Raw genomic sequence first — 27,520 nt, 5'->3', positions numbered from 1 at the left:
CAAATCTTTGGTAGGAGAAATAAGCACACTCAGCTTAATTCAAAAGCTTGTGAATTAAACTGAAGGGGAAGACCACTGGTTTTCTTAGGATGCAATCCTATGCATGTTTAGACTGAAAAAATGTCCAACTCCCAGCATTCCTCAGCTAACATGGCTGGCTGGGGAATGCTGGGAGTTGTAGGACATTTCTTCTGTCTAAACACACATAGAATTGTGCACTTAAAGTATTTTTAACTTCAAAATATTAATCCTCAATGACCAAATGATCAAGAATTAAGAAAGTAAGAAGACACCGCTGGCATGAACCTTCCCAGGTCTGCGATATGGTATCTTTCCTTATTTCAGATTTAGGTATTCAGACCCATAAGTAATTAATCCTTTTGTCCCTCAGCTGTCATCTATGACATAAAAACTATCTTGAGCAAGTATTAATAGTCCTGATATATGTCACCTACACATATCAATTCAAGAACATTTTCTATGAGCTCACCTGCGCCTACTGTTTCCTAATGATAACATTTTAGACCCATACTAGCACTTACTTTTCAGATCAATTTAGATACTGTTAGCATCATCATTTAGTAAACCCTACCAACCGAGTTAAATCTGTATTAGATTTAATTCAGATTTCATTTATATCCCACCTCAAGAGAATAAGGTCAGTTACATGTTTATCTTCATAACAACTCCGTGAAATTTGGTTCGGTTGAGAGATTCCAAGTTTCCCAAGACCACCTAGCGATCTTCATGTCTGGGCTTTCTAAAGCACTCTAAGCCATTACACTACATTGCTAGTAAGTAATGTAAGGGAGGGAGCAATCCTGACTTGGATTCCTGCATTGAGCAGGGGGTTGGACTCGATGGCCTTGTAGGCCCCTTCCAACCCTACTAATCTACAATTCTATGATTCTATGGCCGCTAGTCAGTGGCTAGACGGCCATAGGATATCTGGTTTTCCGGGAACCAACCTCAGAGGTTGGTTCCCAGAGAAATGACCTTTCCTCCCCTTCCGCACTGCCTCACAGGCAGCACGGAATAGCCCCGTGCTCCGCACTCACAAGAGGAGCACAGGGTGGCCAAAACAGGGCGTAGCGGGGCGGGAAGAGTGGAAATACTGCTACAATACATCCTATGTGTCATCCGGCAGCCTCCTCCCCTGCTTTGCCCTCCCATGGCTAGACCGCCAAAATCAGCTGTGTAGCTGCTAATGCAGGGCAGAAGAAGCATGGAGGGAATAATCCCCTCCATGCTTCTCCTGGCCTGCATTGGATAGGCGGTCACTTCCGAGTTCAGAGGCGGCCGCCTATCTGCATAGGATTGCGCCCTAAGTCAAGCAGCACTGTAGACTGGTAATCTTCTTACTGCTTTTTGCCTTCTCAGGAGCTATCCCTAGATCCAAATCTATATACAAACAGACGGGCTCATTAACGTCTCTTTAATATACGTAGAAGGTAATCATTGTAACCTGCATTTATTTGAACATATGATCACCCTGGCCCTGTAACATGGAATTCCTGGGCAATTAATAGAGTACATCAGCCCATGACCATTAATATTGACTCTGGGGAAAGTAACATCTGAATAAACCCTTTGTCAGAAGCAGAGGATATCTCCACTAGAAAATGTGTTTTCTTTGATCTGGTTCAGACAATACAATAGCCCATCATGGGTTAATTTGCCAACAAGGGACTGTGGCATCTGCCATCCAAATTTTGTATATTTGGCTTGTTCGTCATCTGTATTTATTTATTTTATTTATTTCATTTCATTTCTATACCATCCAACAGCTGAAGCTCACTGGGTGGTTCACAAAAATTAAAACCAAACAGCACACAATAAAACAATTTAAAATATATAGAACATTAAAACCACAATATGACAATACAACCACAATAAAACCTAGTAGCAGTGCAGGAGTTTAAAATACAGATTTAAAACAGCAAAGCTAAAAGTCTAGAAAGCTAAAATGCCTGGGAAGATAAAAAGGTGTTCACCTGGCGCCGAAAGGAATACAAAGTAGGTGCCAGGCTAACCTCACTAGGGAGCTCATTCCAGAGCCGGGGTGCCACAGCAGAAAAAGCCGTCCTCCTCATAGTCACCCGCCTCACTTTCTTTGGCAGGGACTCACAGAGAAGGGCCGCTGACGATGATCTTAAGGTCCGGGCAGGCACATATGGGAGGAGGTGATCCTTCAGATAACCTGGCCCCCAGCTGTTAAGGGTTTTAAATGTTAATACCAGCACTTTGAATCGGGCCTGGAAATGGACTGGCAGCCAGTGCAGCTGAAAAAGTACTAGCATAATATGAGCTCGCTGGCCAGTCCCTGTTAACAATCTTGCTGCCCTATTTTGGACCAGCTGAAGTTTCCGGACTGTTCTGTAACCGGAGGGCATAAACAACCCTTGCATAACCCACGGTCTGTTGTAAGGTTATGCAAGGGTTGTATATGAAATGCTAGACCAGATGGAACTTTGGCCTGATCAGCAGGGATCTTCTTTCTTTCTTTTCTTTAAGTTTGAGGCATTACTAGGATGTTTGGTGAAATTACTAGCTTAAAATCCATTAGATAACCATATTGTACTTCTAAGACCAATGCAAGCTAAGATAGCCTAAGTGGACAAAAAATGCTTTCATACAGGCGTAGCCAACAATTAGAACTTTATTAATTTCTATGCTAGCTACTGGAGAATAATTAAAATTCAAGACCAGAGAAGCACTAAAAAGGAAATCTCAATCAGCCTGCATAGAAACATCACAACCAGTAGGAGTTGAGCAGCTACATTGGGCAGATTTAAAATATTTATCCTTTAAAAGCTATTTACTTAAGTGCAATCTGTATTTTGTTTCACTGAATATTTATAAGGAATCATTTGCTTTTACAATGTACAAACATTATTCACTCAACCCACAAAGAGTCGCTCTTTTAACAGAAAATCTAATAGCGTACACCTTTAAATTACGTGAAAACTTACCATGTTGCTTTTGCTTTGGATTGTACATTTTCCACCAACGAAATATAATAAATCCATCTTGGATTCTAAAAATAAGTTTACACAATTATGAATATTAAAAATAATTATAATGTATGCATTATAATCAATGAATTAAAAAATTGCTCCAAATAACAAATTTAGTAAACTGCAGATTAGGCTTTTAAAAATGTATTTGTGGTCCTGCTTTTCAAAACCTTAAAAGACACCATAGATATTCTGGCATTCATCACCATTTGCTATTGATCCACTATGCCATGAATGCTACCAGCACACAGAAGCTCACTACCTTAAACTTAGAGACAGCTCCTTTTAGAAGTCTTCACAAAAGTGCCTTGCTTTACTCTACAGTGGTCATCCTTTTTCTACCAGTACTACTGGTCCAAATGAAAGATGTCATCTTCTAAATCATATTAGAGCCTATCACTGTATAAGGGCAAAGTTGCATGCTGGAAAAAAGCATTTTAAAACAGCCATAGTTTTGAAGTAAATTGTAAGCAAGTTAAGTACCTGATAGACATGTCTTCTGTAATGTAATAGATTTCACGAACCATGACTTTTCCAGACAGTACAGAGAATGAGAAGGACCCTATATTAAAATTAAGATTTCTGATAAGTCTATCATCAATAGTATTAACTTCATGAACACATTTTCCTCACTTTGGCTGGATTAAGGATACATTTCTGTACTTGAGATCTGCTGACTATGGGGCTTCAGAATACTGACACAAAGCATACCTACGCTGGTAGAACAGCTAAAACAAGGCGGAGTCTTGGGCAGCACAAGAGAGGAGCACACTTATACTGTATCCTATACAGTATAATACTTAAATTTGCAAATTAATCTAGTACAAAATGCTTAACTTTAACTAGATAGTGCTCTCTGTTATTAGCACAATATTCTATCATACATTCAGAGCTATACTTGGTATTTCACATTAAAGCTAAGATGACTTACCAATATGGATGTAGCCATTTTTATGTAATCTGTTAAGAACCAATGTTAAAATAAGTCCAATGTTCCGGGAATTGTAGTAGGTTAGGTAAATGATCCAGCCACAGGACAAAATTGTAGCTGTAAAATAAATTATCATATATTTTAGGACTTATCCTTATGAAAGACAGAAGAACATTTGTATTAAAACACAAAAACCCACCTATAGTGTTTGGCCCTGTTCACTATAGTCCACACAGAGTGCTAGACTTCTGTCCTGGACTTCCAGCTCTGCCACAGATTCATTGGCCTGTCTCACAAGTAATATTAAACCACAGTTTAGTACTACATGCACAAGCTTTGAGCTTGTATGCTCCTCCATCTCCTATCATCCTCCAGCACAGTCGCAAGGAAAATGGAAAAATTTGCTATTATTTTCAACTAACTGCAGTTTATTGTTACATCAAATGGAAATTGTTGTTAGCATTAACTATAGCTCACCGAAACAATCCCAGAATAACTGTTTACAATAATTTATAGACACTTTACTGATCCTTTTCCATGTCACTGTAACAAATATACAAGTGCAGACTTATTGTTCTTTGCGAGTAGAAAAGGTATATGATTAAATGTTAAGTTCTCTTTGCAATTATCCAATTCAACATTGTTGCTTTTAGTTAACACAGAAGCTTTCCAATTCCAATTAACTATCTCAACTATATAACAGAGCTATTCACAGCTATCATTAAACACTTTTGTTCTATATGCATGGTACTTTACAACATTGGGAAGTACATGAAATATTCAACAAAACAAATGTTACATACCAACTAGGAGCCAAACAACATTAGAGTCATGTTCAGTAAGGAAATTTTCCAGCTGTGTGATACTGGGAACAATGCTCTCATTTCTTTCCATGGCTAGAATATTGCAGTAGGGTCTGAATGACTGAAAAGAGATTAAAAAATCAAAATGAAGCGTTATTTTACAAATTCTACAATATGACAAAGTAATATTGAAGTGGATTCATTTCTTATTACAAAACATATATATATATATATATATATATATATATATATACACACATACACACACACACACACGTTTCCCATTAGATATATTTAAGGAGGTTCAAGCACTTTTAAACTTGATATGCTAACTGATCTTGTGCTTATTTACTTAAAAGTAAGCTCCACTGTGTTCAACAGTACTTACTGCCAGATAAGTGTGCAAAGGACTGCAGAGTAAGTGCCACTGAACACAGTGGGACTCAAGTCTGAATAAACATGCATGGAATTGCACTGTTACAGAGGTTTTATGACACTGCAAGACAACCCCCCCCACACACACACACACAGCAACAAATGGAAAATGTGAAATCACTTGTACCTCAAGTAACAGAGCTAGGACAACACCATAAGCAATTTTATGGATAGGGTCAAACTATAAAAAGGTAAAGGTGTCCCCAACCAGTCGTGTCCGACTCTAGGGTGCGGTGCTCATCCCCGTTTCTAAGCCGAAGAGCCAGCACTGTCCAAAGACGCTTCCGTGGTCATGTGGCCGGCGTGACTGAACACCAAGGTGCACGGAATGCTGTTACCTTTCCCGCCAAGGCGGTACCTATTTATCTACTTGCAATTTCTTGCTTTCGAACTGCTAGGTTGGCAGAAGCTGGGACTGAAGACGGAAGCTCACTCCGTCACGCAGCACTCGGGTCTTGAACTGCTGACCTGCCGACCTTCCAGTCTGCAGTTCAGCGTCTTAACCACTAAGCCACCGCAGCCCCCCAAACTATATAGGGTCAAACTATAAGTTATATTAAATGTATGATCACACTTATCATATCTGTAATGTTTTGGGTTTTTAATAGCGTTTGCAGAGCCCCTGACAGGACTGGGGGAATGGCATACATGTGTGATGTGTGGAAGGAGGGAGGGCAATACTTTTTCCCCTGTGCCATGTCCCAGTAAAAATTGCCCCCGGAAGCTATTTCCCTCTGGAGGGAAGCTTCTATTGGCAATCTACTTTAAAAAGCCTCCTGTACAAATGCCAGCAAAGTCTGTTGCAGCGAAGACATGGAAGTGTCCTATGGCACCTTAAAGTCTAACATTATTATTATGGCATGTGCTTTCATGGAATAGAGCCTACTTCATCTGCAATGATGAATGTGTCAGTCTTTACAGTGCTACCAGACCTAAACATAAGAGAAGGGATTATGCCACCTTATACTACCTAAGTGTGTCTTAATGAACTATGAGCCAATGACAGTCTAAAGCCTTTCCTAGGTCTCCTCCGTAGCATGTGCATCATTAATATATGGCTGTTGCAACATTTCAGTACTCAAGAGTGACCAAGGATAGTGCTATCCACATAGAGATGTACACCAAAGGCACAGGTTGTTGTAATATACAGATGCTCCCTCCACACACATCCCGTCCATCATAATGACAGGCATTTTTGTAGCGTCCATAGGGCAGAGATTACACTGTCCGAAGGCCTTCTAGAATCCCAAGTATGAAATCCAATGAACACCAAGATACCTGAACCCATGCAGGCCAGGGTACAGATGTAGTGTGACAGGTTTGTTGTCCAGCCCAGCCTACAAAGCAGATATTGTTGAACTAGCAAGAAACTACTTCACAGAATTACAGAAACGACTCCTACTGGGTCACATCTAGTTATACGTGCAATTTTTCCCAAATTTGCTTTTTAAAGCTACTCATCTTATGTATGTAGTTACATCACTGAGAAGCATTGGAACACACAAAGACAGGGTAACATGGAAAGACACTGGACAGCTTACTTGCCAGAAATGTCTATTTAATATTGCCAAATTGTACCTCCAGTAGATTCTTTAGCTACTTAAATCATATAGAAGCTACCTGCAGTTATTTTATGTATTTAACATCTTTAAAATAAAGAGCCAGTTTCAAAAACTTTTAGAGGACTGATATTTATCCTGTATTTAAAATAATGATAGTTACTACTGATGAATTGTAAGATCTGAACAGCTGTGAAGAAAAAGGAGGAAGTTGCTGCCTTGCAGGTCAGAAGTACTTGCACTGCTGCCACTTCTGAGAGTTCTTTGTCCAGGTTCTCTGCATGGGATAGCTCTTTGGCTCTGAGGTCTCTTCCCATTCCCATGCTACAAGGACTTTCCTTCCCACTGGTGTTTACAATTTTTTCTCCTGAAGATAATTTTGTACTTCCTAACTATCGAACTTTCTCAACGTCTCTTCATGCACATTCTAAATACATTCTGAAGCTATTCTAAATCTTCAGTCATTTGACCTCATTATAATTTGGTGTGATTAGCGGAGAGTAGTACACTTAAAACAATTTTGTACATGGAGCTGGAATTCCAGCCGATTCCAATTCTAGAGTATTGTTGCCATAGAATTAAGCTAAGCCTTTTTCTCATGTTCTATTCAGACTTCTGCTTTGTGTCACAGAGTGCAGTATTTCTTGGAAGATTAATAGTAAACAGTGAACAAACCTTTATTTTTTATATATATACTTGTTCATTAAAGATTACTGCCATATTTGGGAGCATAAAGCCATTCCAAAATACCAACTTAATCCTTGAAATTCATGGCAAACAATATATACAGATATGTTTCGAGGAAAAGGTGTTCCTGCAACCAAGCAAAACATAGACTTAATCAGGAACAGCTTCAAACTTAGGCTTCAAAAAGCAAAATTCCAGAGTAGCAGCCTTATTGGTCTGCCGCAACAAAAAGCACCAAGAATCTCGGGCATCTTAAAGACTAACAGATTTGTTGCATCAGATCCAATATCATCCCATTCATTACACTAGGAAGCTGTGAGAAGAAACATGGGAAGCAGGGGCAGAGGGAACAAACACTTGCATCCCTTCCATCACCACCATTCAAGTTTGACAAAGGATTGCTTCTGCTGAATACTTATGAAAATCACAACTGTCCACAGAAGCAGCATCAAGCAAAGGATTAGTATTTAGGGCACCTCTCAAAAACAGCAGCACAAACTGCTAATGCTAATTCCTTCATAGCATTGCAGCCGTCAATAGCTGAGAGGAAGGAAGCATAGCAAAAGGCTCTGTGTCAAAGGAGAGGGAGAAGGGGCACAACACCAGTTGGCAACCAAGGTGTTCATCCCTGGCCTGTGATATTTATTTACGACATTTATAAACCATCATTCTTCCAAAGCACTCAAGGTGGATTACATTTTGTAACAATAGCTTACAGTCTAACAGACATAATACACAAGGGAAACTGGATGGAAAGAGAAGAGAAGCATAATCAGGTACAAATTCTTTTGTACCAGAACATAATGGGCTTCTGAGATTGCTCACTCACGGAAGTTTGCGGGCCCTTTAGATGAGACCATTAACCTCCAGGACGTCTCCTGCATTAAATGATCTCTATTCCATTTTTAAATAGATAGAAGATAATGAGCTATCAAATTACTCCACTTGTGTTCACCTTCAGTTCCCTCCATGAAAAAGGAAAAACCGCAAAAGGATCAGTGAAACATATGGAAGACTCATATAAGGGGGAAAGGGGAGGGGGGAAAGGAAGCATCTGTAAAGGGAGCCTGTTGTGATCCTGCATTTAAAACGGAAGCAACCAGGTTGTTGGTATTGTTTATTTCATTTATAAAGACAAAATAAATAAAAAGTATTAAAAAACAAACAAACACGGAAGCAGAAAGCCCCGTTTTAAATGTGGGATTTTAGGCTGGTGTAGAGATGCTCAATTTCTGGGTTCAGACAGTCATAACTCAACTCAAGCTTTTTGCCCATGTACACAGCCCCTTCTCTCCTCCCTTTGCAGCACACCTCAATGAAATATTGAAGTTTCCAATTAACCATAGATTCCCATTTTGCCCAAACCAAGAACTATGGTTACCAACGTCAGGTAAACCAGGATCTTAGACCAAGTTCAAACCATGGTTTAAGATCCTGGCTTGTTCCAAAGCTGGCAACCATAATTTCCCAGTGTGGAATAAATGGGAAGCTATAGTTAACTGAGAGACTTCCCACACCTGCCTCACACTTCTCTCTGCTCCATACCTTACACCCATCTTGTGGAGATTTCTTTAAATCTCCACAAGATGGAGACCATCTTGTGGAGATTTCTTTCACTCTATTTCACTGGTGTCTCCACAAAGCAAAGTTTGTTCAAGAACAGCTATTCACTATGTGGATCAGCTGATTTAATTCACACCATTGCAAACATTTCACTGAATACTACCAATATATTCCTTCTTCCCCTATTAAAAAATGACTACATTGAAGAATATCCAGTTTGCTTGATGAGCTCTGACTCCATGTGAAAGCTACAATGTGGGCACCAGAGTAACCCAGCCATTCTAATTATATGGAGTTGTATCCAAGGCAGCTCGTACAACCTACCTTTGCCGCCCCCTCCTCCCCACTGCAGCTCCCAAAAAGTGACTGGGGATTTTTAGTTTTAGTGTGAAGACTAAGATGATGGGGGAAATGACAGAGGTTTATAAAATTATGAATGGTGTGAAGAAATTCAAAGGGGAAAACGTTTCTCTCACTTTCACCAAATGAGAACTCGGTCATCCAATGAAATTGATCAGCACTAGGTTCAGGAGAGACAAAAGGAAGCATTTCTTCATACAAATAATTAACATTTGTATGAAGGCATTTGGGGTGGGTTAGGGTATTTTAGAAAATGTTTTTACTGTAGAATGTTATTGTTTTAAACTGTTTTATTATATACTTTGTACATTGCCCAGAGTGGCTGGATGACCAGCCAGATGGGCGATTAATAAATTTAATTAATTAATTAACATTATGGAATCTGCTACTACAAGATGTGGTGATCACCAATAGCTTAGATGGCTGTTAAAGCGTATCAGACAAATTCATGCAGGATAAGTCTATATACATATAGCTATATATAGCTACAATTAGCCATGATAGCTAAATGAAACTTGAGCAGGTGTTGGAATAGGTGACCTCCAAGTTGCCTTCTAACTTTATGATTCTATGATACCAGTTACTGGAGGGGGTTGCTTGTGGGGGTCATGGAAGCACTGGTCACTTGCGGAAAGCAGGATGCTGGACTAGATCAGGGATGGGAAACCTGCAGCCCTAATGCCACGTGTGACCCTCAGCCTAATTTCATGGCTGCTCTCAGCCAAATTTCAAAAGCCCTCTGCATGTAATCAGTTCAGACCTCTGGCAGGTACAATCTGTCCCTTCCTTCCTGGGCAGCCTGCTGCATGGGAAGGGAAAGAGAGAAAAGGGGTGACCAACAAACATTGGCTTTGGCCCCACCCACTGCTGGCTTTGGCCCTGTCCACCACCATGCAGCCCCAGAAAGATTACCCATGAGGGAATGTGGACCTCAGCAAATAAATAAAGGTTACCCACCCTGAACTAGATGGATACCTAACCTTATCAAGCAGGACACTTCTATGTTTTTAACAAACCTAATCACTAAACTGCTGTACAAGCTATCTTCCACTTCATCATTTAGACCCAAAGCAACAGAGTTTATTACCAGGACAGGCAAGACAATACGATAGCAGCCATGGAGACTGGCATGTTGCGTGCTGTGTTGCTGTGCAAATATAGAATCTTAAGGCTATAAGAAAAATACTCTCTAACTGTGAAAAGCCTGAGAGGCTAGGCTCAACACTGATGAAGACTGCGGACCACCGCTGAAGCGCAGAAATTATTTTAGATTCTATCTTCTGTTTGATTTATATCTGTATATGATAAGCCAGACTCAGTCCTCAAAAATGCCATAACGCCCGAAGTGTATTTAAATTATTCAGTCTTTTCATATTTAAGAACTATGGCTATGTTTTCTGTGTTTTGCAGCCTGTTCAATTGAGCATTTCCGCAAGTCTATTTTTCTCTCACACAAGTCAATGGTTTTCAAGAGTGTTCACAGTACTTGATATTTACATGGTTTTGTTTGCTTCCTTTTTCCATCAAGAAAATATCAACACAGCCTAGGTCTGAGAAAAAATATCTGTTTGTTTAGCTGTAGAGGGGACAGTAGAGGAAGCAGAGTTAGTTATCTTGGCAAAGGTACCACCTCAAAAGCCAAGATATACGACATTTTAAATATTTTCTGCCATGTCAGATAATAATGTAATTTAAAATAAACGTATCTTACTAACTGCAATAATAGTCTGAAAACTGTAAAAAAAATCTATGGAATATTTTGCCAAGTAGTTGTACATGATATATGGAAGACATGGATGGATTCTCTTGGGTTTTGTACCCACATCTATATCAAATGTAATATAAAATTGGAATACACATCAAGATGCGTAGCACAGGTATCCAACAAACTTTTCAATACCAGTACATTCAGTATCATTCTAGCATATGCATGGATCCTTTTAATCTAGTGCAATTCATACAAGTAGAATGAATCACATCTACTATTGTGTTGCTGCAAATGTTATCCCTAAAAAAAAGATATTGTAGAGCTGGAAAAAGTGCAGAAAAGGGCAACTAAAATGATCAAGGGGCTGCAGCAAGTCCCCTATGAGGGAAGGTTACAACAGCTGGGATTGTTTGCTTGGAAAAAAGATGAGCAAGGGGAGACACGATAGAAGTGTACAAAATTATGCATGGTAAGGAGAAAGTGGATAGGGAGACACTTTTCTCCCTCTCTCATAATACTAGAACCCAGTGGGGTCATCGCATGAAGCTGATTGGTGGGAGACTCAGGACAGATAAAAGAAAGTACTTCTTCACACAGCGCATAGTTAAACTATGGAATTCACTTCCACAAGATATCGTGATTGCCACCAATTTGGATGGCTTTAAAAGGGTTAGACAGTTTCCTGGAGGAGAAGGCTATCAGTATCTACTAGTCCTGATGGCTATGTGCTACCTCCAGTATCAGAGGCAGTATGCCTATGTACACCAGTTGCTGGGGAACACGGGCAGGAGGATCCTGTTGCACTCTGTTCTGTTTGTGGGTTTCCCGTGGGCAGCTGCTTGGCCACTGTGTGAACAGAATGCTGGACTAGATGGACTGCTGGTCTGATCCAGCACGGCTCTTCTTATGTTCTTATTCCACTTGGAAATACCATTTTTGGAGATCTTGGGTCTATCTGGAATTTCACTATCCAAAGTAATCTGGTCAACCACAAAACCATGATAGCAGATCATTTATGAGTAAATTAAATAGCTTCAGTTCCAATAAAGATACAAAACTGTAAGAGAACCTGCCCCATATCTCATGACTTCTGAATTTACTCAGGAGCCTTCGGTAAAAAACTTTGTCAAAAGCTGTTCAAAAGTTCAAGCATACAATATCAGCCCTGCCTGCATATTTGTTAACTCTCAAATAGTTTAACATGATGCTTTAACTTGTCAGCTACTTCAAAAATTTCACCTTTTGCCACCTGTATTTGAGACAGTTCTTCAGAGTCCTGTGTGCCCTATGGGGAAGACATAAGAGAAGACCAAGCAAGGGAGCTCATACTATAAAGAGGCCACTGACAAGTCTAGGAGTCCAGGTAGGCAAAGGCAGCCCCTCCTCCACATCTCAGATGCTGTTTAATACCTGTGTTTCCTAAGGGGAACAGTCAGGTGGGAAACTGGAGATTTATGCTTAAATAAACTTGTAGGGTTTGTTTTTTTCTCAACTGGTTACAATTTATTATCAGTGGCAGCCATGTTAGTTCCAATATGGCAGCTCCATAGCATTGTATTACTAGATATGACATTATAGTAGGATGATATGTATCAGATTTAATTCATTTCAAGCATCATATTCTGTTTGATCTTATTGTTTGGTCTTTCTTTTTTTGGCAAAAACATGCTGTCATTTTGCTTTTTAGAGTTTTCGGGGTGAATGGGGTGAATACAGCCTGGCATAGGCAGATTTAGACGCAGCATATCCCAACCACATTTTTAAAGTCCACCCACTTTTACTTTAAAATTCTTCTAGAACTCTGTATTTCTCGAAAACCTGTCTAGAAAATGAGAAAGGAGGCACTGACACTAGGAAATATATATATCATCAGCTCCTGGACAGACAACCAATGGCTTGCTATTTTATCATTCTATCTTTTGTTTTATTTACTTTTTAATTGCAAGGCACCTTAAGGGCATTGAAAGAAAGGCTTTATAGAAATGCAATAAATAAATAAACGAAGATTCCCCACCATCACCCATACACTTGCCATTTAACATTTCACTCAATAGAACATGTTTTAAAGAACGGGTTATCAAACTCCATCACAGTAACCCTCATAAATTAAACAGAAAAGCCAAGCTGTTTGTGCTCCCCAACCACACCAAAGAGGAACAGACAGATGTTTCATCTCACAAACAAGAGATAAGCAGATCAAAAACAAGAACCACATAACACAGGGATTCTGGAAAAGGAAAGAGTTGACCAAACAATGGTTTCCTCAGTGATCTCCAGAACTGACAGTCCACATTAAGAATTGCACATGCATGCACATATACGGTGGCCAATTGAGGATGCACATTCAAAATCACATGAAACCCCATCCTATGCATGTTAATTCATAAATAAATTTCCACGCTGTTCAGTATTACTTAGTTCCTAGGACAGGAAGGCCTGGCGTGCTATGGTCCATGGGGTCACGAAGAGTCGGACACGACTGAACGACTGAACAACAAATACACAAGATTTTAGCCTGGATGTGGAATTGTTTCCTCTTAACCGCATTTAACCAGCCTGTCATGAGAACTTGGGTATGGGCTTTTCTACATAAGGCATTTATCATGTGCTCATCATTCCCTACTCACAGTTTTCATAAGTTCTTTAGACAAAACCTTCCAGTTTTGCTTCTGTGTCTAAAGAGCATTTTTTTTTAGAGTAGGGAAAGTAAAGTATTTAATTGTAAAACCAAAAGGAAATACTTTTTTACTTGTGTATTTGTGCTATTCCGCTATACCACAGTGTCGCCTAGAGGTTATGTAGCAGACAAGCAGGAAAGGAAACCCTCCTCATGTAGTGCTTGGATCTCAATTCTGTGATGAAACCAAAAGTAGATACAGCAGATCAACAGCCTCATGTAGAAAAATTCTATGTGGTGCCAAATGTCATAACAAGATGGTAGATAACATTTATGTATTTACTGCATTTATATCCCGCCTTTTTTCCTCTTGCAAAGAACCCAAGGCAGCTTACATTATCCTCCTCCTCCTCTCCATTTTATCCTCACAACAACAACCCTGTGAGATAGGTTGGGAAGAGAGTCTGTGACTGGCCCAAGTCACCCAGTGAGCTTCCATGGCCAAGTGGGGACTAGAACCCAGATCTCCCAACTCCCAGTCCAACACTCTCACCACTACACCATGCTGGCTCTCTTCTGAAATTTATTAGAGCAGTTGGCAACTTGGGCCTCCATGGCAATTAGTGGTACTTGCTTTATTGTTTAAAAGGTTAATAAAAGTTGGTCTTACAAAACATAAATGAAAGAAACCTATTAATGATGTGTCCTGACAGCAAAAGAAACCAGAACTTGGCTTTGCTTGCCTTGGAGTTTTTCTACACAAAGCTGTTAATCCATCCATCCTTCTCATGTTACTCTACCTTTTGAACAATATTGTAAGGAAGACTATTCCTTACAGTATTGTAAGGACGATTCTTTTTCTGTTCCTGCACACCCTGTTTCATATTTAGTGCCTCTATAAATATCTCCCAATTGGAGATATTTATAGATATTGGGTAATTCCTCAATTTTGTACCATCTAGTTCTTTGATGACTGATATCTGAAACCCTGAATGAAGGAACTAGTCTTATAATCAACATTTCTTGTAATATAACCATGCATTAAGGACTTCATTCTAGAAACCTTCAACAGTCAAGGCTTCTTTCAACATAAAAAGATCCTGAGTGGGTCATTCTTCCAAAGCAGGTCAGAAATGTGACCTTACTAATGGTAGGTTTTTTTCAGCTAAAAGGAATCAAGCTCTGAACAGCTCCATCTGACATAAGCAAGTGTCAGCTTCATTATGATATAGTCCAGCAGTTCCTACACTATATGCAGTGAGATAGCATATATATGCCAACTACTGTGCCACAAGAGCATCTTCAATTTGCCTATCAATGCAAGCCTGTGCATAGGTCTGCAAAAGTAAATCCCACTGAGTTCAATGTAGCTTACTCTCAAATAAGTGGTCCTAGGATTTCAGGTCAAAATAACTAATGGCGTAATCCTAAACACACGGAGAGAGCAATCCTATGGCCGCTGTCCACTGTCTAGTGGGCCATAGGATATGTTCTTTTCTGGGAACCGACCTTGGAGCCCGCGCTCCAAGGTCGGTTCCTGGAAAACCAACTGCCCCTCGTGTCCGCGCTGCCTTGGAGGCAACGCAGAGAAGCCCCATCCTCTGCACTCGCAAGAGGAGCGCAGGGCAACTGAAAAGGGGCAGGGCTGGGGGGCGTTCCAGGGCAGGGAGCGCGGAGCTGTGCGTATGACACATCCAATGTGTTGTATGGCAGCTTCCTCTCCCGGTCAGGCCCCCCGCCACTAGACAGCTGAAAACGGCTGCCTAGTGAAAACCAGCAAGGCACGAGAGGTGCGGAGGGAACGACACCCCCCCCCCCGTGCCTCTCCTGCCTTGCTATGGATAGGTGGTTGCCTCCGGGTTCGGAGGCGGCCACCTATCTAGTTAGGACTGCACCCTTACTAGGCAGTAAGCCCTACTGAACTTAGAAGGACTTACGTCTGAAAAATCATCCTGCATGCATTGGACGCATCAATCACACTATGCTTTTGGAGTGGGGAGACCCTTTGCAGCATTGATTATTCCACTTCTACCAACATATGAACAGTTACAAGGCCCCAAGTGTAAGAGTAAGGATGCACCAGCATTTCCTAAAGCAACCCATGTCACAGATGACAGACATAAGGGAATCACAGCTGACAGGTACAAAGTACAGTCCCATCCCCTGGCCCTGACTCATTGGGCAAAGGGGAGAATGGGACAGCAGGAGGAAATATTACTTGGGCTATTCTGCAGTTGCAGTGATGCCACCACATTGTTCTGGGCAATGATCAAGGAAAATGTACATTTTTAATCTACAGTACAGTGATTTATCTGATTGTGGGTCATGAAGAAGGGAATGCTACATTAAAACATTAACGCGTTGTGTGTCACCTGAGAATAAAATATTCTTATTAAAGTATATTACGATAGAGCTGAATACAAACATCAAAATTGGACAGGTACAGACGTAGAGGCACTAACGTGAGGTGGGAACAGAGTGGGTGAAGCTGTATCTTGTGCACACGCAAGCTATGAGTCAAAGACTCTCAGATGATAATTAAGACACTTGTACTTTCATTTGTTCACTAGCTTTCTTTTCACTGTAAGAAGAACATATTTGTTCTTCTTCCATATTTGACATCACTGACAGGAGATATAATAGCCATTTCACATGTGCATACTCAATATCAGGACTCAGATTAATTACTCATTAACATTAACTTTAAATACTTTCTTGTACTGACATTCAGAGTGCTTAAAGCATGCTGGATGAAAGGATTTCTTTCGGTCTTTAAGTAGCAATTCCAACTTGCATTATTGATCTGACTGCATAAAATCACAGGCTATGTGCTCTAAGGCTGCAATGGAAATAAGTCTCATCGGAAGACTAATTTCTAAGTAAACATACACAGGATTGCACTGTTAGGCTGCGAGTCTAAACACACTTCCTAGGGCGCAACCCCCCACTGAACACAGTCAACCCTACAGAGAAGGTCGCACTGTGAGCGCACGCAGGGGACAAGGGGGCGAGCTCGTGCGCGTGTCCTGCTGCTGTTCGTGATTGCGTGAAAACAGACCGGGCGGCCATTCTTCAGGCCCAATTATAGCACAAGGGCGTGTATTGTACAACCGAGTGATCAATGCTGAAGGAGGGGACGAGGCAGGGAAACCCACCCATCTTTTCCCGCGCGGTAAACGCGAGGCGCTGACCGGGTGCTGTAATGGGTAACCGGTCCGAACGAAACGCACTTGGACGCAGCGCCCCCGGGGAAAGGCAGAGAGGGAGCCCCCGCTGCAAAGGCACGGGGCTCCTCTCCTCTCCGCCCCGGCCGCCCCGGGCCGCTGGCCTCCTCGACACCGCTTCTTTGGGGGCCATTAAAGAGGGACGCGGCTTCCCGAGAGGGACGCACAGGAGCGCCGCCCTTTGCTCCGGTAGCCACAGAGCACCAGGCGCCGCTTCTGAGGTAACCCCCCCCACACACACCACCACCACCACCACTCCAGGCAGGACTTTATCCGATGGGGCAGGCCCGCAGTCCCTCCGCGTCCCTCTTGCTCGGGGGAGCCCTGCTAGCGAGCAGCTCCGGCCGACGTGCAGCCCCTGCGAAGACAACGCCTCTCGCCACTTACCCCATCGTCCGGTATTTACATCCAACCCCCGCTCCGCTCCTTTATTACGAACCCGGAAACCGGCGCCGCCTCCACCTCTGCGGCTCGCTGCGAACAGCGGTGGGATCCACCCAGTCCGTCCCTCAGAGGCATCCTGCCAATCACAGGGCGCAACTGGCACCCACCGACCAATGGAAACAAGCCATAGCCGGGGGGGGGGGGAAAGGAGGTTGGAGGGGAAATGGTGGCTAGCCAATGGGGAACACGGAAGCCCTGAAGCGACGCCTTCGTGCAGAGCATAGACGAATTAAAAAATTAGAGCGGTGCATGCCACCCAGATTCCGGACGGACTAGGGATTTTCACGCGACGCTTTTTCTAAGGTCGGAAAGTGGGACGCGTTTGCACGCGAGTCATTGGAGAGCAAGACAGCGCAAATCAGCGCGGGATTTGGGCTCGGGGGAGGCTGCTGAGCAAATGAGTGCGACTGCTACAATCTGAGGAGTATTTTGTATATAGTTAGGGCCGTGGGGGATGGGAAGCCAAACCAGCCAGCGAGGGAAAGTGACCGGGTGTGGTGAGGGTGGGAAGGTTCGCTGCAATGATATAGTGCAGTACAATCAAGAAGACTTAATTTATACTTTTCTATCTGGAAGGGGAAGGCAGGCTGGGGAGATGCGAAGTTGATTGCAGAAGCGGTGCTGCGGGAAGGGATCGGATCTAATGTTAGTCCAACTTAGAGTAGAACTATTGAAATGGATGGGGCTTAACTGAGACTTTGGATACAACCCAATTAACCCTTTCTCTGCAGGCCGTTTTCGTCCAAATTACCCCGTGCCCCCAGCTGCGTTCCCACCTATGCCCCCCCCCCCTGATTTTGCTTCTCATGTGCACACCCACAGGTGATAAAACAGATGAAGGCCGATTTTTAGCGCAGAAACTTTTCCCCTAGCACAGGGGTAAAGTAAATCACCCCGTCCCCCAGTACCGCTTCTACAATCAACTTTGCAGTCCCCCACTATAGTAGGCTACACTGCAGGGTTGTCATATACTGGTCTCTCAGCCTCAATGCTACCTCTAACTTAGTAACAGTGGGTTAATATTGTAGGGCTATGATAAGCCTCCCTGTTTTGCCCAGAGCCCACCTAACCTGGAATATGGGAATAATAACAATGGGCTGCATTTGCAGTTTCATCAGCAAAAAAGTTTGAAAGTATTTAAAGACCTTTGAAAAAACACCCAATGATCAAATGTTAACATGAAATAAGGCCTGCAATTAGTACGATTTCCTATCTTTGTTTCTGCCTTTTGTTTGGTGAGACACCATGCTATTGTCTAACCACAGCTATGCTAAAATCGTGGATTTTTCCACTTGTTCCTTCCTTTGGGCAGATGTCATGCATGACTGAGAGAAAAGCTTTCGTCAAAAGAAACCACAAAGTATCATCTCCAAACAGTGGAATTGGATCTGGAAATATGTATAAGTTTATGGTGGAGAGTTTAAATCTATGTAATGAAGAATAGTGGAAAATGGAGATTGCATGCAGGTGCATTTATGTCCTGTCATGCTTGAACGTCCCTTCATAATATGTGAATAGAGGTGAGAGAAAATGAGACACAAAGGACACGCCACTTCCTATCCTGATGATGTTGGAGCAGTGATTCATTTTATGTCTGACTTGTACCAAGTAGAAGTGTAAATAAATTGGATTACATGGAACAAAACAGTTGTAGAGGCAGGCAGCAGGAAAAAAATGTAAGGAAAATAGCTTCAGTGGAAGCAGTAAAGGTTATGAGAACATCCAGAAAGAACAATAAGAAAGGGCTACAAGAGATCCCCAAACACTTCAGTGGAGCTTACTTTAGAATATGACTGTAGGATCAAGGGCAATCTCCCTCAACATGGTGCTCTCCAGATGTTTTGGACTTCAACTCCCATCAGCCGCAGCTAGCCTGGGCAGTAGTCAGGAATACTGGGAGTTGTAGTCCAAAACATCTGGAGGGAACCAGGCTGGGGAAGGCTGATCAGGGGTGTATACACTTACAACCTGTTCCTAAGCATGTTTTCTTGGAAGTAAGTCTCAGTGACTGGGGCTGCAAATGTATACCCACTTACCTGGGAGTAAGTCCTACTGAATTTACCATGTAAACCGTCTTGAGGAGGCTTTGCCTCATAAGGTAATACACAAACAGTTTAAGTAAATAACCTCACTGGGGCATATGTATGAGTAGGTGTGTCTAGGATTGCAGTCTGAATTAATTACTTTTTGGGGAGTATTGTTTTGCACTCTCCACTTACCTAAGCAGTAAGACACTCCTTTGCAGCCTCCTTGTGAGGACCAAGCTGTACTGTTTTTGTACTACCTCTTTATTTAAACATATACAGGTTGAGGAGGGAGAGCAAGCAGGGTGGCCAGATGCAGGCCTCTCAGAGGTTGCAAGAGACCCAGGCCACTTCCATTTTTTAATGCTCCCAATATATTAAAAAATGAAGAAATGCCAAAGCAGGGTTACAAAAATTGGGGTATATTTTAAATATTTACATTTAACAAATTAATGATTTTAACACAAAAACTGCAATCCAATAATTTGTAACAAATGTTCCCTTTTTATTTAACAAGTGCTTTTCTAGCTTTTTCTGTGCAAATTCACTAATTATTCTGGAAAAAAATAGTTTTCTTGCAATGTCACCATTTATGTTAAGCATAGCAAGGCCATTCAAACTATCTTGTCCCTAGAGACGTCAGAGGAATCCAGTTTGGGGGTAGAACTCAATGAGCTTTCAATGGGTTTGTCTCCCCGAACTTAGGTTCGTTTTCCACTAGCTGACCTGACTCGACCTGCAGCGAGTCAAGCCAGCAAGTGGATTCTTGGTGTTTTTTAATGCACCAAATTACAGCTGCAATTTGTGCAAATTTACATAATTTGTGTAAATTATAAAAGTTTGTGCAAATTATGCAAGTTTGTGCAAATTGTGCAAATTTGCACAAATTACAGCTGCAAATTGTGCAAATTATGAAAATTTGCAAAATTGCAGCCGTAATTTGCACAAATCTATATTTTTGCAAATTATGGCCAACACAAACAATATACTCAAAAAGCCCTCGAAGTTCAGGGAAAACCCACAGCTTGGCTCACAGATGCAAGCCAAGTTGGGCATGTTGTGGAATTCCAGCGAGCTCAAAAAGGGCTGGATTTCCCATTCCTACTTGTCCCATAGTTGAATGATAGTAATTCTTGACCTGCTTCAGCACACTGAAAGACTGTTCACCTGAAGCTACTAATGTAGGCAGACAGAAATGCAATGGTGACATTAGGAAAACCACCAGCAAGTCCAAGTTGGAGCATTTCTTGAAGCAATTCCTTTGGCTTACAATCCAGTTTAAACTTCATGGAATGTATTCACTTGAGGAAAATGACCTCATCACACAAACAAGACAATATAATAGAATTGACAAACAAGAAAATATAAGTTAAATTTCGACAATATTTTATTTCTCTGCACACAAAAATAATAAAAATTGAGGTGTTTTTTACAGATACAAAACATCAGAATTTTTGCAGCAAAATAATTCCATTTTGGAATTTTCAGTGAAACAGAGTATTATCCCAATTATGGTTTGAATGATATCTATGTGTCACTTGTAATCAATAGACTTAATTCTGTTTTAAGTATTCCACTGCAGAGGTCAACATCCCACAATATAATTGTGTTATTCACAGGATAATTACAGGATTTATAAAAAAAATATTAATTCATAGTGCACTACAGGCAGTGTACAGGCCGAGTAATGGGACACAAATTTAAAATTGTATGATGAACATCTCGTTCTTTCAATCCTGTCAGTTTATCGCTGTCTCTGTATGTATAACCTCATTTGGAGATAATGTGAAGTCTAAATTTGAGGCCTACTGTGAATGTGAGGTTCAGACCAAATGGCCCCCCTGTCCACCCCCCCCCATGATAGGCCAGATGCAAAAGAGTACAAAGCCCGTGCACCTTTAATTGTTGGCTAGAAGAGGGAAATTCAGCAAGTGTAGCTTGCCATTTTGGAGGGAATTGCACTCCCCCTAACTGCCCAGAGAGCTTCAGCTGTTGGGTGGTATAGAAATGTAATAACTAAATAAAGCAGGCATGGAGAATTTAAGATTATCCTCAAAGGCCAGCCTCCAGGTTCCCCCACCAAATGAAGTGAGGTGGGTGACTGCTAAGGAGAGGGCCTTTTCAATGGTGGCACCCCACTTGTAGAATGCCCTCCTCAGAGAGGCTTGCCTGGCACCTATGGTATTTCTGTGCCAGATGAAGATCTTTTTATTCTCCCGGACATTTATTGTCTTTTTAGATCTTTACACTCCTGCTGGATTTTACTCTGGTTTTGTACTGTAGTTTTAAACTTTTAAACTTTAAAAAAAATTATATTATGTTTTATGATGTTGCTGTATTTTATGGTGTTAACTTTTGCAAACTGCAGAGAGAGCTTCAGCTATCAGGTAGTATAGAAATGTAATAAAGAAATAAACCTCTGACCCATGGGCCAGATGTGGCTCTCAGGGGTTTCCCACCCATCTTGCCAAGTTTCTTACCCAGAAACTTACCCACCCCTTTCCCCCACACCAGCAGTATCTGAATATCTCAGTCTTGTCTGGATTGAATCGCAGTTTATTAAAATCCTCATCCAGTCCATTACCATGCCCAGGCGGTGATTCAGGACATCTTCAGCTTGATCTGCATTTGATGAAAAAAGGAGGTAACGCTTATGGTGATACCTCTGACCAAATTTCCAGATGACCTCTCCCAGCAGCTTCATGTAGACATTAAACAGCAAAGGGAACCCCAAGGCGTAATTGCCAAAGGGATCAAGTGGTTCCGCAGCACCACTTTCTGGAATTGGGCATCCTTAGGAGCAGAACCACTGCCAAGTGGTGCCTCCGTACACAACTCAAAGATCCTATCCAGAAGGATATCATAGTTGATGGTATGAAAAGCCATAGAAAGATACAAGAGAATAAACAGGGTCTTAATCCCCGCCCCTCTCAGCAAAGGTCATTCCACAGGATGACTGTTTCTTCCCCAAAACTAGGCCTGAACCCTGATTTATAGAACATAGTTCTATCCAAGAAGTGACTGAAGTTGGCCAATCACCTCTCTCTCAAGTACCTTGCTCTGGAAAGGAATGTTTGTCACTGGTCTAGAATCTTCTGGATCCAGGCTAGGTTTCTTCAGGACTGGCCAGATAATTGCTTCTTTTAGAGAAGGTGGGATCACTCCCTCTCTCAAAGAGGCATTCACAAGCTCCTGGACTCAGCCAAACTTCCCTTCTCCGATAGAACTCTGCTGGGTTTAATAAACCATAAAGGGTAAGGGTTAAGCATACAAGTGGCTGACTGCATCTGACCAAGCGCTTGTCCTCATCTATTGGCTTCCAACAACTGAAAATCATCCAACAAGACTGGACCAGACAGTGCTCTAGCTGACTTCACTGATGACACTGTATTAATTGCAGATTTCAAGTCATGATAGTTATGAGGGAATTTACCCTCAAACTGTCTTGGAAATGCATCACAGTGTACTGCCAAGGGTTCTACCTCATGCCCCCCTGGACCAGCTTGCAAAAGGCACCACCGCACCACTCAGAAAAGTTATGTTGGATGACACTGAAAGGTGAAGTGCTATAGCAGAAAAATTGCTTCTTTACCTCCACCACCACCACAGAGTAGACCCAATAATAGGCTCTGATTTGTGTTAGATTGGACTCATCATAATTTTTTCTCCACCTGCATTCCACCTGTTTTCATTGCCCAAGCAAAGGTAGCTACAAGTAGCTACATGGGCTCTGTTCAGTGGAAGAAAGCAATTGGGGTAATCATGTCAACCCCTGAGAGGACAACTAGACAGGAGGCTTTGCCAGGAGTACCACCTATGCCAGCTGGAAAATCCCCCAGAGCCCTTAGAATCCATTAGCCTTTATTTGAAAAGGTCCATCACCTTTGCAGAAGGGTAACAACACTGAAAGTGTACACCTCAATAGGAAGTGATTTGACCAAGGGAATAGATGTTAAATCCCCCCTTTCAGAATCAGATCACCATCTTGTTAAGCCAAAAAAAACAATTCCAAGATGTGCCCTGACACATGCGTTGGGCCAATAACACATTGGGATAGCCCGATGCTAGTCACAGGAGCCAGGAAGTCCTGAAACCCAGAGACAATGTGGCCTGGGCGTAGGTGTTGAAGTCCCCAAACAATCATCCAGGGCTCATCAAAATACCAAGTCCAAGATGAGCTCTCTCAGTTCAGGCAGGGGGAAATAATTAAATATATTGTAGTAAAACAATGTGCTTGTTCTCCTGCTGCTTTTTTGAGCATCAGTATTATTTTTAGGGTGCAAGCCTATGCATGTTTAGACAGAAAAAGGTCCCAGCATTCCCCAGTTGGGGAATGCTGGGGCTTGTAAGACCTTTTTCTGTGTAAACATGCATAGGATTGCACCCTTAATGTTTGTTTCAGATTCCATCCTTAGTGCCATTTTCCTACCATTGTCTCTTATGTCCTGAGAAGCGTTGATATTTTAGCCATTCTCTCATTCTGTTGTCCAACTTTTTAACAGTTGTTTCTTCTAGTGTATTATTTTCACAGTAACCAAAGCCACTGGATTTCCTCTTAAGACATGTGGAGATTGGCCAAAAACATCTTTCAGGCTTATATAATATATTTATAGAAATTACCTTTGGCCTTGGCTAAATAAACAGATAAATCTTCCAGATGTGAGTGTATTAATTTATACAAAGGCCAAATGGGTGATGGGGAATCAGCTAAACGCTGCCCTGAGATTGCAGAGCTGAAGAGAGGCACACTCTGGCCTCTGTCACCAAAGGCCAATGGGAGGCTGCACCCCCTGCCCCCTGGGAAGAACATCGTGACAAGGGGAAGATCAGTCTGGCCCATCCATCCACCAGTGAAGGAGGAGTTCCAGTTGCTTCCCCACTCACTGCCAGAAAGAACACTCAGTTCCAACTGTCAGTTGCTCTGGGGCTGCAGAACTGAAGGGAAGCATGCTCCAGCGCCATCCATCAGCCAGAGGATTAAAGGCTGCAAGGGTTGGCTGTGAGTGAGAGATAGGGGCTATTTAGACAACACGCTAACCTACACTCAGTGGTTGACTGTGGCTTGTTGAACTGTGGGTTGTTTGTTGAACTGTGGTTTAGTGTGTTGTCTGAATGTCAGCAGACAACCATGCAGTGTGGCTTGTTTGAGACAATAAGCCACACAGCATGGTTAACAAGCCACCCTGCGGATGTTCGGACAACATGCTAAACCACGGTTCAATAACAACCCATACTCAACCACTGAGTATGGGTTAGCCCCCATAAAGTGAGAGAGAAGGTGTGTATGGGTGTGTGTGGGGGTATTATTACAGCCTGTTCCTTCTAAGTGCCCCTGAGAATCATTTCATTGCATGGGAGGGCGTAAACCTTCAAAATAAGCAAACAAACATTTGCTGTTAGCATCCATGTATTAGAATCACAAGTGCCAAACCTTTTTCTGTGAAAGAACTATCTGGCCCCAGCTGTTAAAATCAGCTGTAAAATCAGCTGTTGAGATAGAATAGATGCTACCCAGCTCCATTATAATGAACAAGAGGTTTGTAATGGACTCAACTGGGGTCTGAATTTTAAATACCTATACGTAATTTATGGGGATCTCAATAAGAATATATATATTTTAAAAACTTCTGGAAGTGCTACTCTGCTCAGCCAGCTATACCACACTTTATCAAGTACAATGGTTGGTTTCCTGTGAACAGAAGCTTGACAATGATACCAATTACAAAAAAGAAGAAGAAAGTAGTTGCCCTTTTAGTAGTCACTCCCCAATTAAATCTCGGAGGGAGCAATCCTATGGCCGCTAGTCAGCAGCTAGACGGCCATAGAATATCTGGTTCTCCAGGAACCAACCTTGGAGGCCATGCTCAGAGGTTAGTTCCTGGACAACTGACCTTCCCCCCCGCTTCTGCACTGCCTGCAAGAGGAGCACAGAGCAGCCGAAATGGGGCATTCCAGGGGGCGTTCCAGGGCGGGGAGGGCGGAAATGCTTGTATGATACATCCTATGTGTCGTATGGCAGCCTCCTCCCCTGTTCCCTCATCCTGCGGCTAGATAGCCAAAGGCATCTGTCTAGCCAAAAATACAGGGCAGGAGGAGCGCGGAGGGAACGATCCCCTTGCTTCTGCCCTGCATTGGATAGGTGGCCGCCTCGTTTGAAGGCGGCTGCCTATCTGCATAGGGTAGCACCCTAAGTCACACCTTTGGTAAGATCATCCAGGCAAGAATCACAATAAATACTGCACAAAGTGCAGCATTCTTCTGCCAATCCTCGTTGACTTCTGTAGGTGCCCTTGATGTGCAATGCCTTATTTACAGCAGACAGAGCATTTAAACCTCATATGTGTGAGCCAAATCAAACATTACAGATAACGCTGTACATATGTGGGAGTCTTGCATTTGTGCAGAGGAGAGTTTTGAATTGCTCTCCCAACTTTTTCTTGATTTCTAGAAATACTCTGACCTTTATGCATAAGAGGAGAAAAGACAGGAATTCTAGAGCATTTTAGCCACACGATCTTGTTGTCTGTCTTGGGTCATTCACTGTGTTTCTCTATTTGACTGTGAGCTCTATCTACAAAAGACAACCATCTTACTATTGCTTTTGACTCCTGTATCTCATGATGAAGAATTAAAGAACTCTTGATTCTTTGTTGTGACCTCCTAGTGAAGACCTCCATGGATCGTATTAAGAACCTGAAAGGTTGAACAGAGTCTAGGAGTTGATAATCTCAAGATAACAAAGCCTAAAGCCTTTACAATATTGTATTATTCTATGTTTCACCATTCTCTTGTGTCTTCACTCTCTATTGTCTTCACTGTTATAACTCCACTCCATTCCATGCATTCAGTATAAGAAGAAGTATATTATGACAATCACCATCCATGTTTGTTTAACAAAGAGTATGACACATTAAGAAGCATCATGGGTTTGAGGTGGTAATGTTCACTTATTACTGTACCTAAAATATTAGAAAAGCACAAATGCATAAGCTGAGAAGCATGTAGCCTAGCAAATCCAGACAATGCTCCTTTTGCAAAGAGCTCTCTTGATAAATCTTTAGGTATATCTTAAATCACAGGAGACTAATTTATCAGAGATGGGTCTCATCGGTATTACTGTCTCCAGACCAGCTTGAAATAGAGGTGATAAGGGTGCTGTAATGAAAGAGCCAAGAAAAGGAAATCAGTTTCTATCTATATCTTTTTCTCTCTTGAGGATAGGAAAGAGACAGAGGGGCGGGGGGGAAATCAATATAAAATAATAGCTTTTAGGATGCTGTTCTTCAGTGCGCATAGCTTCCTAGAGACTAAACCTGGCTCTTGTGGATTATCCAGGATATTTTCCCAAACCCAGTGGAGTTGTCATCACCCTGACATAGCTCAAAGCAAACCTTTAATCAAGCAAGGGCAGCATGGACTAACACACCAAGCACTGCTCCTGCTCAAGTCCTGCTAAAATTAATGGACCCTGGGTGGGATCCATGCTTGTTAAGATTGTACAGATTTAAAGAAGGGATCAGCCCTGGAACCTGCTTCCACCACCAGAGATTATCTGCCCAGCCCCAGAAGATATATAGCACATCAGTGCATTTGCACTGCTATCTCTTACTAAAGAAAAATAATGTCCCAACTCCCCAGCACTAGTTCTCCACTTTTCCTATTCTATATAAAATATAAATTAAAATCCACCCATCCAACAGGTGCACATTTATCCCCTCTCTGGGTGCAGCCATCATTTAATTTGAATTGTAAATGCAGTTAGTTTTAACTATGGTTTATCCAAACAAGTCAGGATCAGAATCTAGTTTGATCTTGGCTTGTTCAAACAAACCATAGTTTAAACTAACCACAGTTTGTCCCAGTTCAGATTACATGACAAACTGCAGTTAATTGAAAACAGATGTGAATGCTTTCAATCTCTTCACAGTCATTCCAGAGGGGAGGAGGGAGCCTGTGAGCTGAAAGCTCGTCCCCATGGCACTAAACTATAGCTTAGAATTACATCTGTACACAACTAGTATATTAATGTTCTATGTAGCATGGATTAAATCCTTGTTCTCCTAATAATAGTCTTTGCCACCCTTCCCCCCACAACTAGTTTTTCTAGGGTTACCCCTGCTGATCAAGGCTATGACCACCAAATTGAAC

General features: G+C 41.9%; 1 protein-coding gene across 13 annotated transcripts in view; it reads right to left on the bottom strand.

Moving 5' to 3' along the window:
* BLTP1 (bridge-like lipid transfer protein family member 1) overlaps positions 1–17,339 on the bottom strand; it is a 173,158-nt gene extending 155,819 nt beyond the window's left edge. For 11 of the 13 annotated variants that reach the window (XM_084855961.1, XM_084855949.1, XM_084855955.1 and 8 more), the window contains exons 1-5: positions 17,292–17,339; positions 4,752–4,872; positions 3,949–4,065; positions 3,501–3,579; positions 2,973–3,037 (exon numbers count right to left, since the gene is read on the bottom strand). In XM_084855961.1, coding sequence (XP_084712087.1) covers positions 2,973–3,037; positions 3,501–3,579; positions 3,949–4,065; positions 4,752–4,842 — 352 coding nt within the window. In that variant the 5' untranslated portion in view covers positions 4,843–4,872; positions 17,292–17,339. Of the gene's footprint in view, positions 1–2,972; positions 3,038–3,500; positions 3,580–3,948; positions 4,066–4,751; positions 4,873–17,291 lie in introns of those variants that run through there. The other 2 variants (XM_084855962.1, XM_084855960.1) reach the window with 1 other exon arrangement.
* Positions 17,340–27,520: the final 10,181 nt, after the last annotated feature.

The sequence above is a fragment of the Heloderma suspectum genome, chromosome 5 (assembly GCF_057233095.1).
Source record: "Heloderma suspectum isolate Gila_16-S chromosome 5, 16-S_ref, whole genome shotgun sequence".
Classification (NCBI taxonomy): domain Eukaryota; kingdom Metazoa; phylum Chordata; class Lepidosauria; order Squamata; family Helodermatidae; genus Heloderma; species Heloderma suspectum.
Note: the sequence above shows the minus strand (reverse complement) of the source record. Positions and strands in the feature narration are given on the sequence as shown.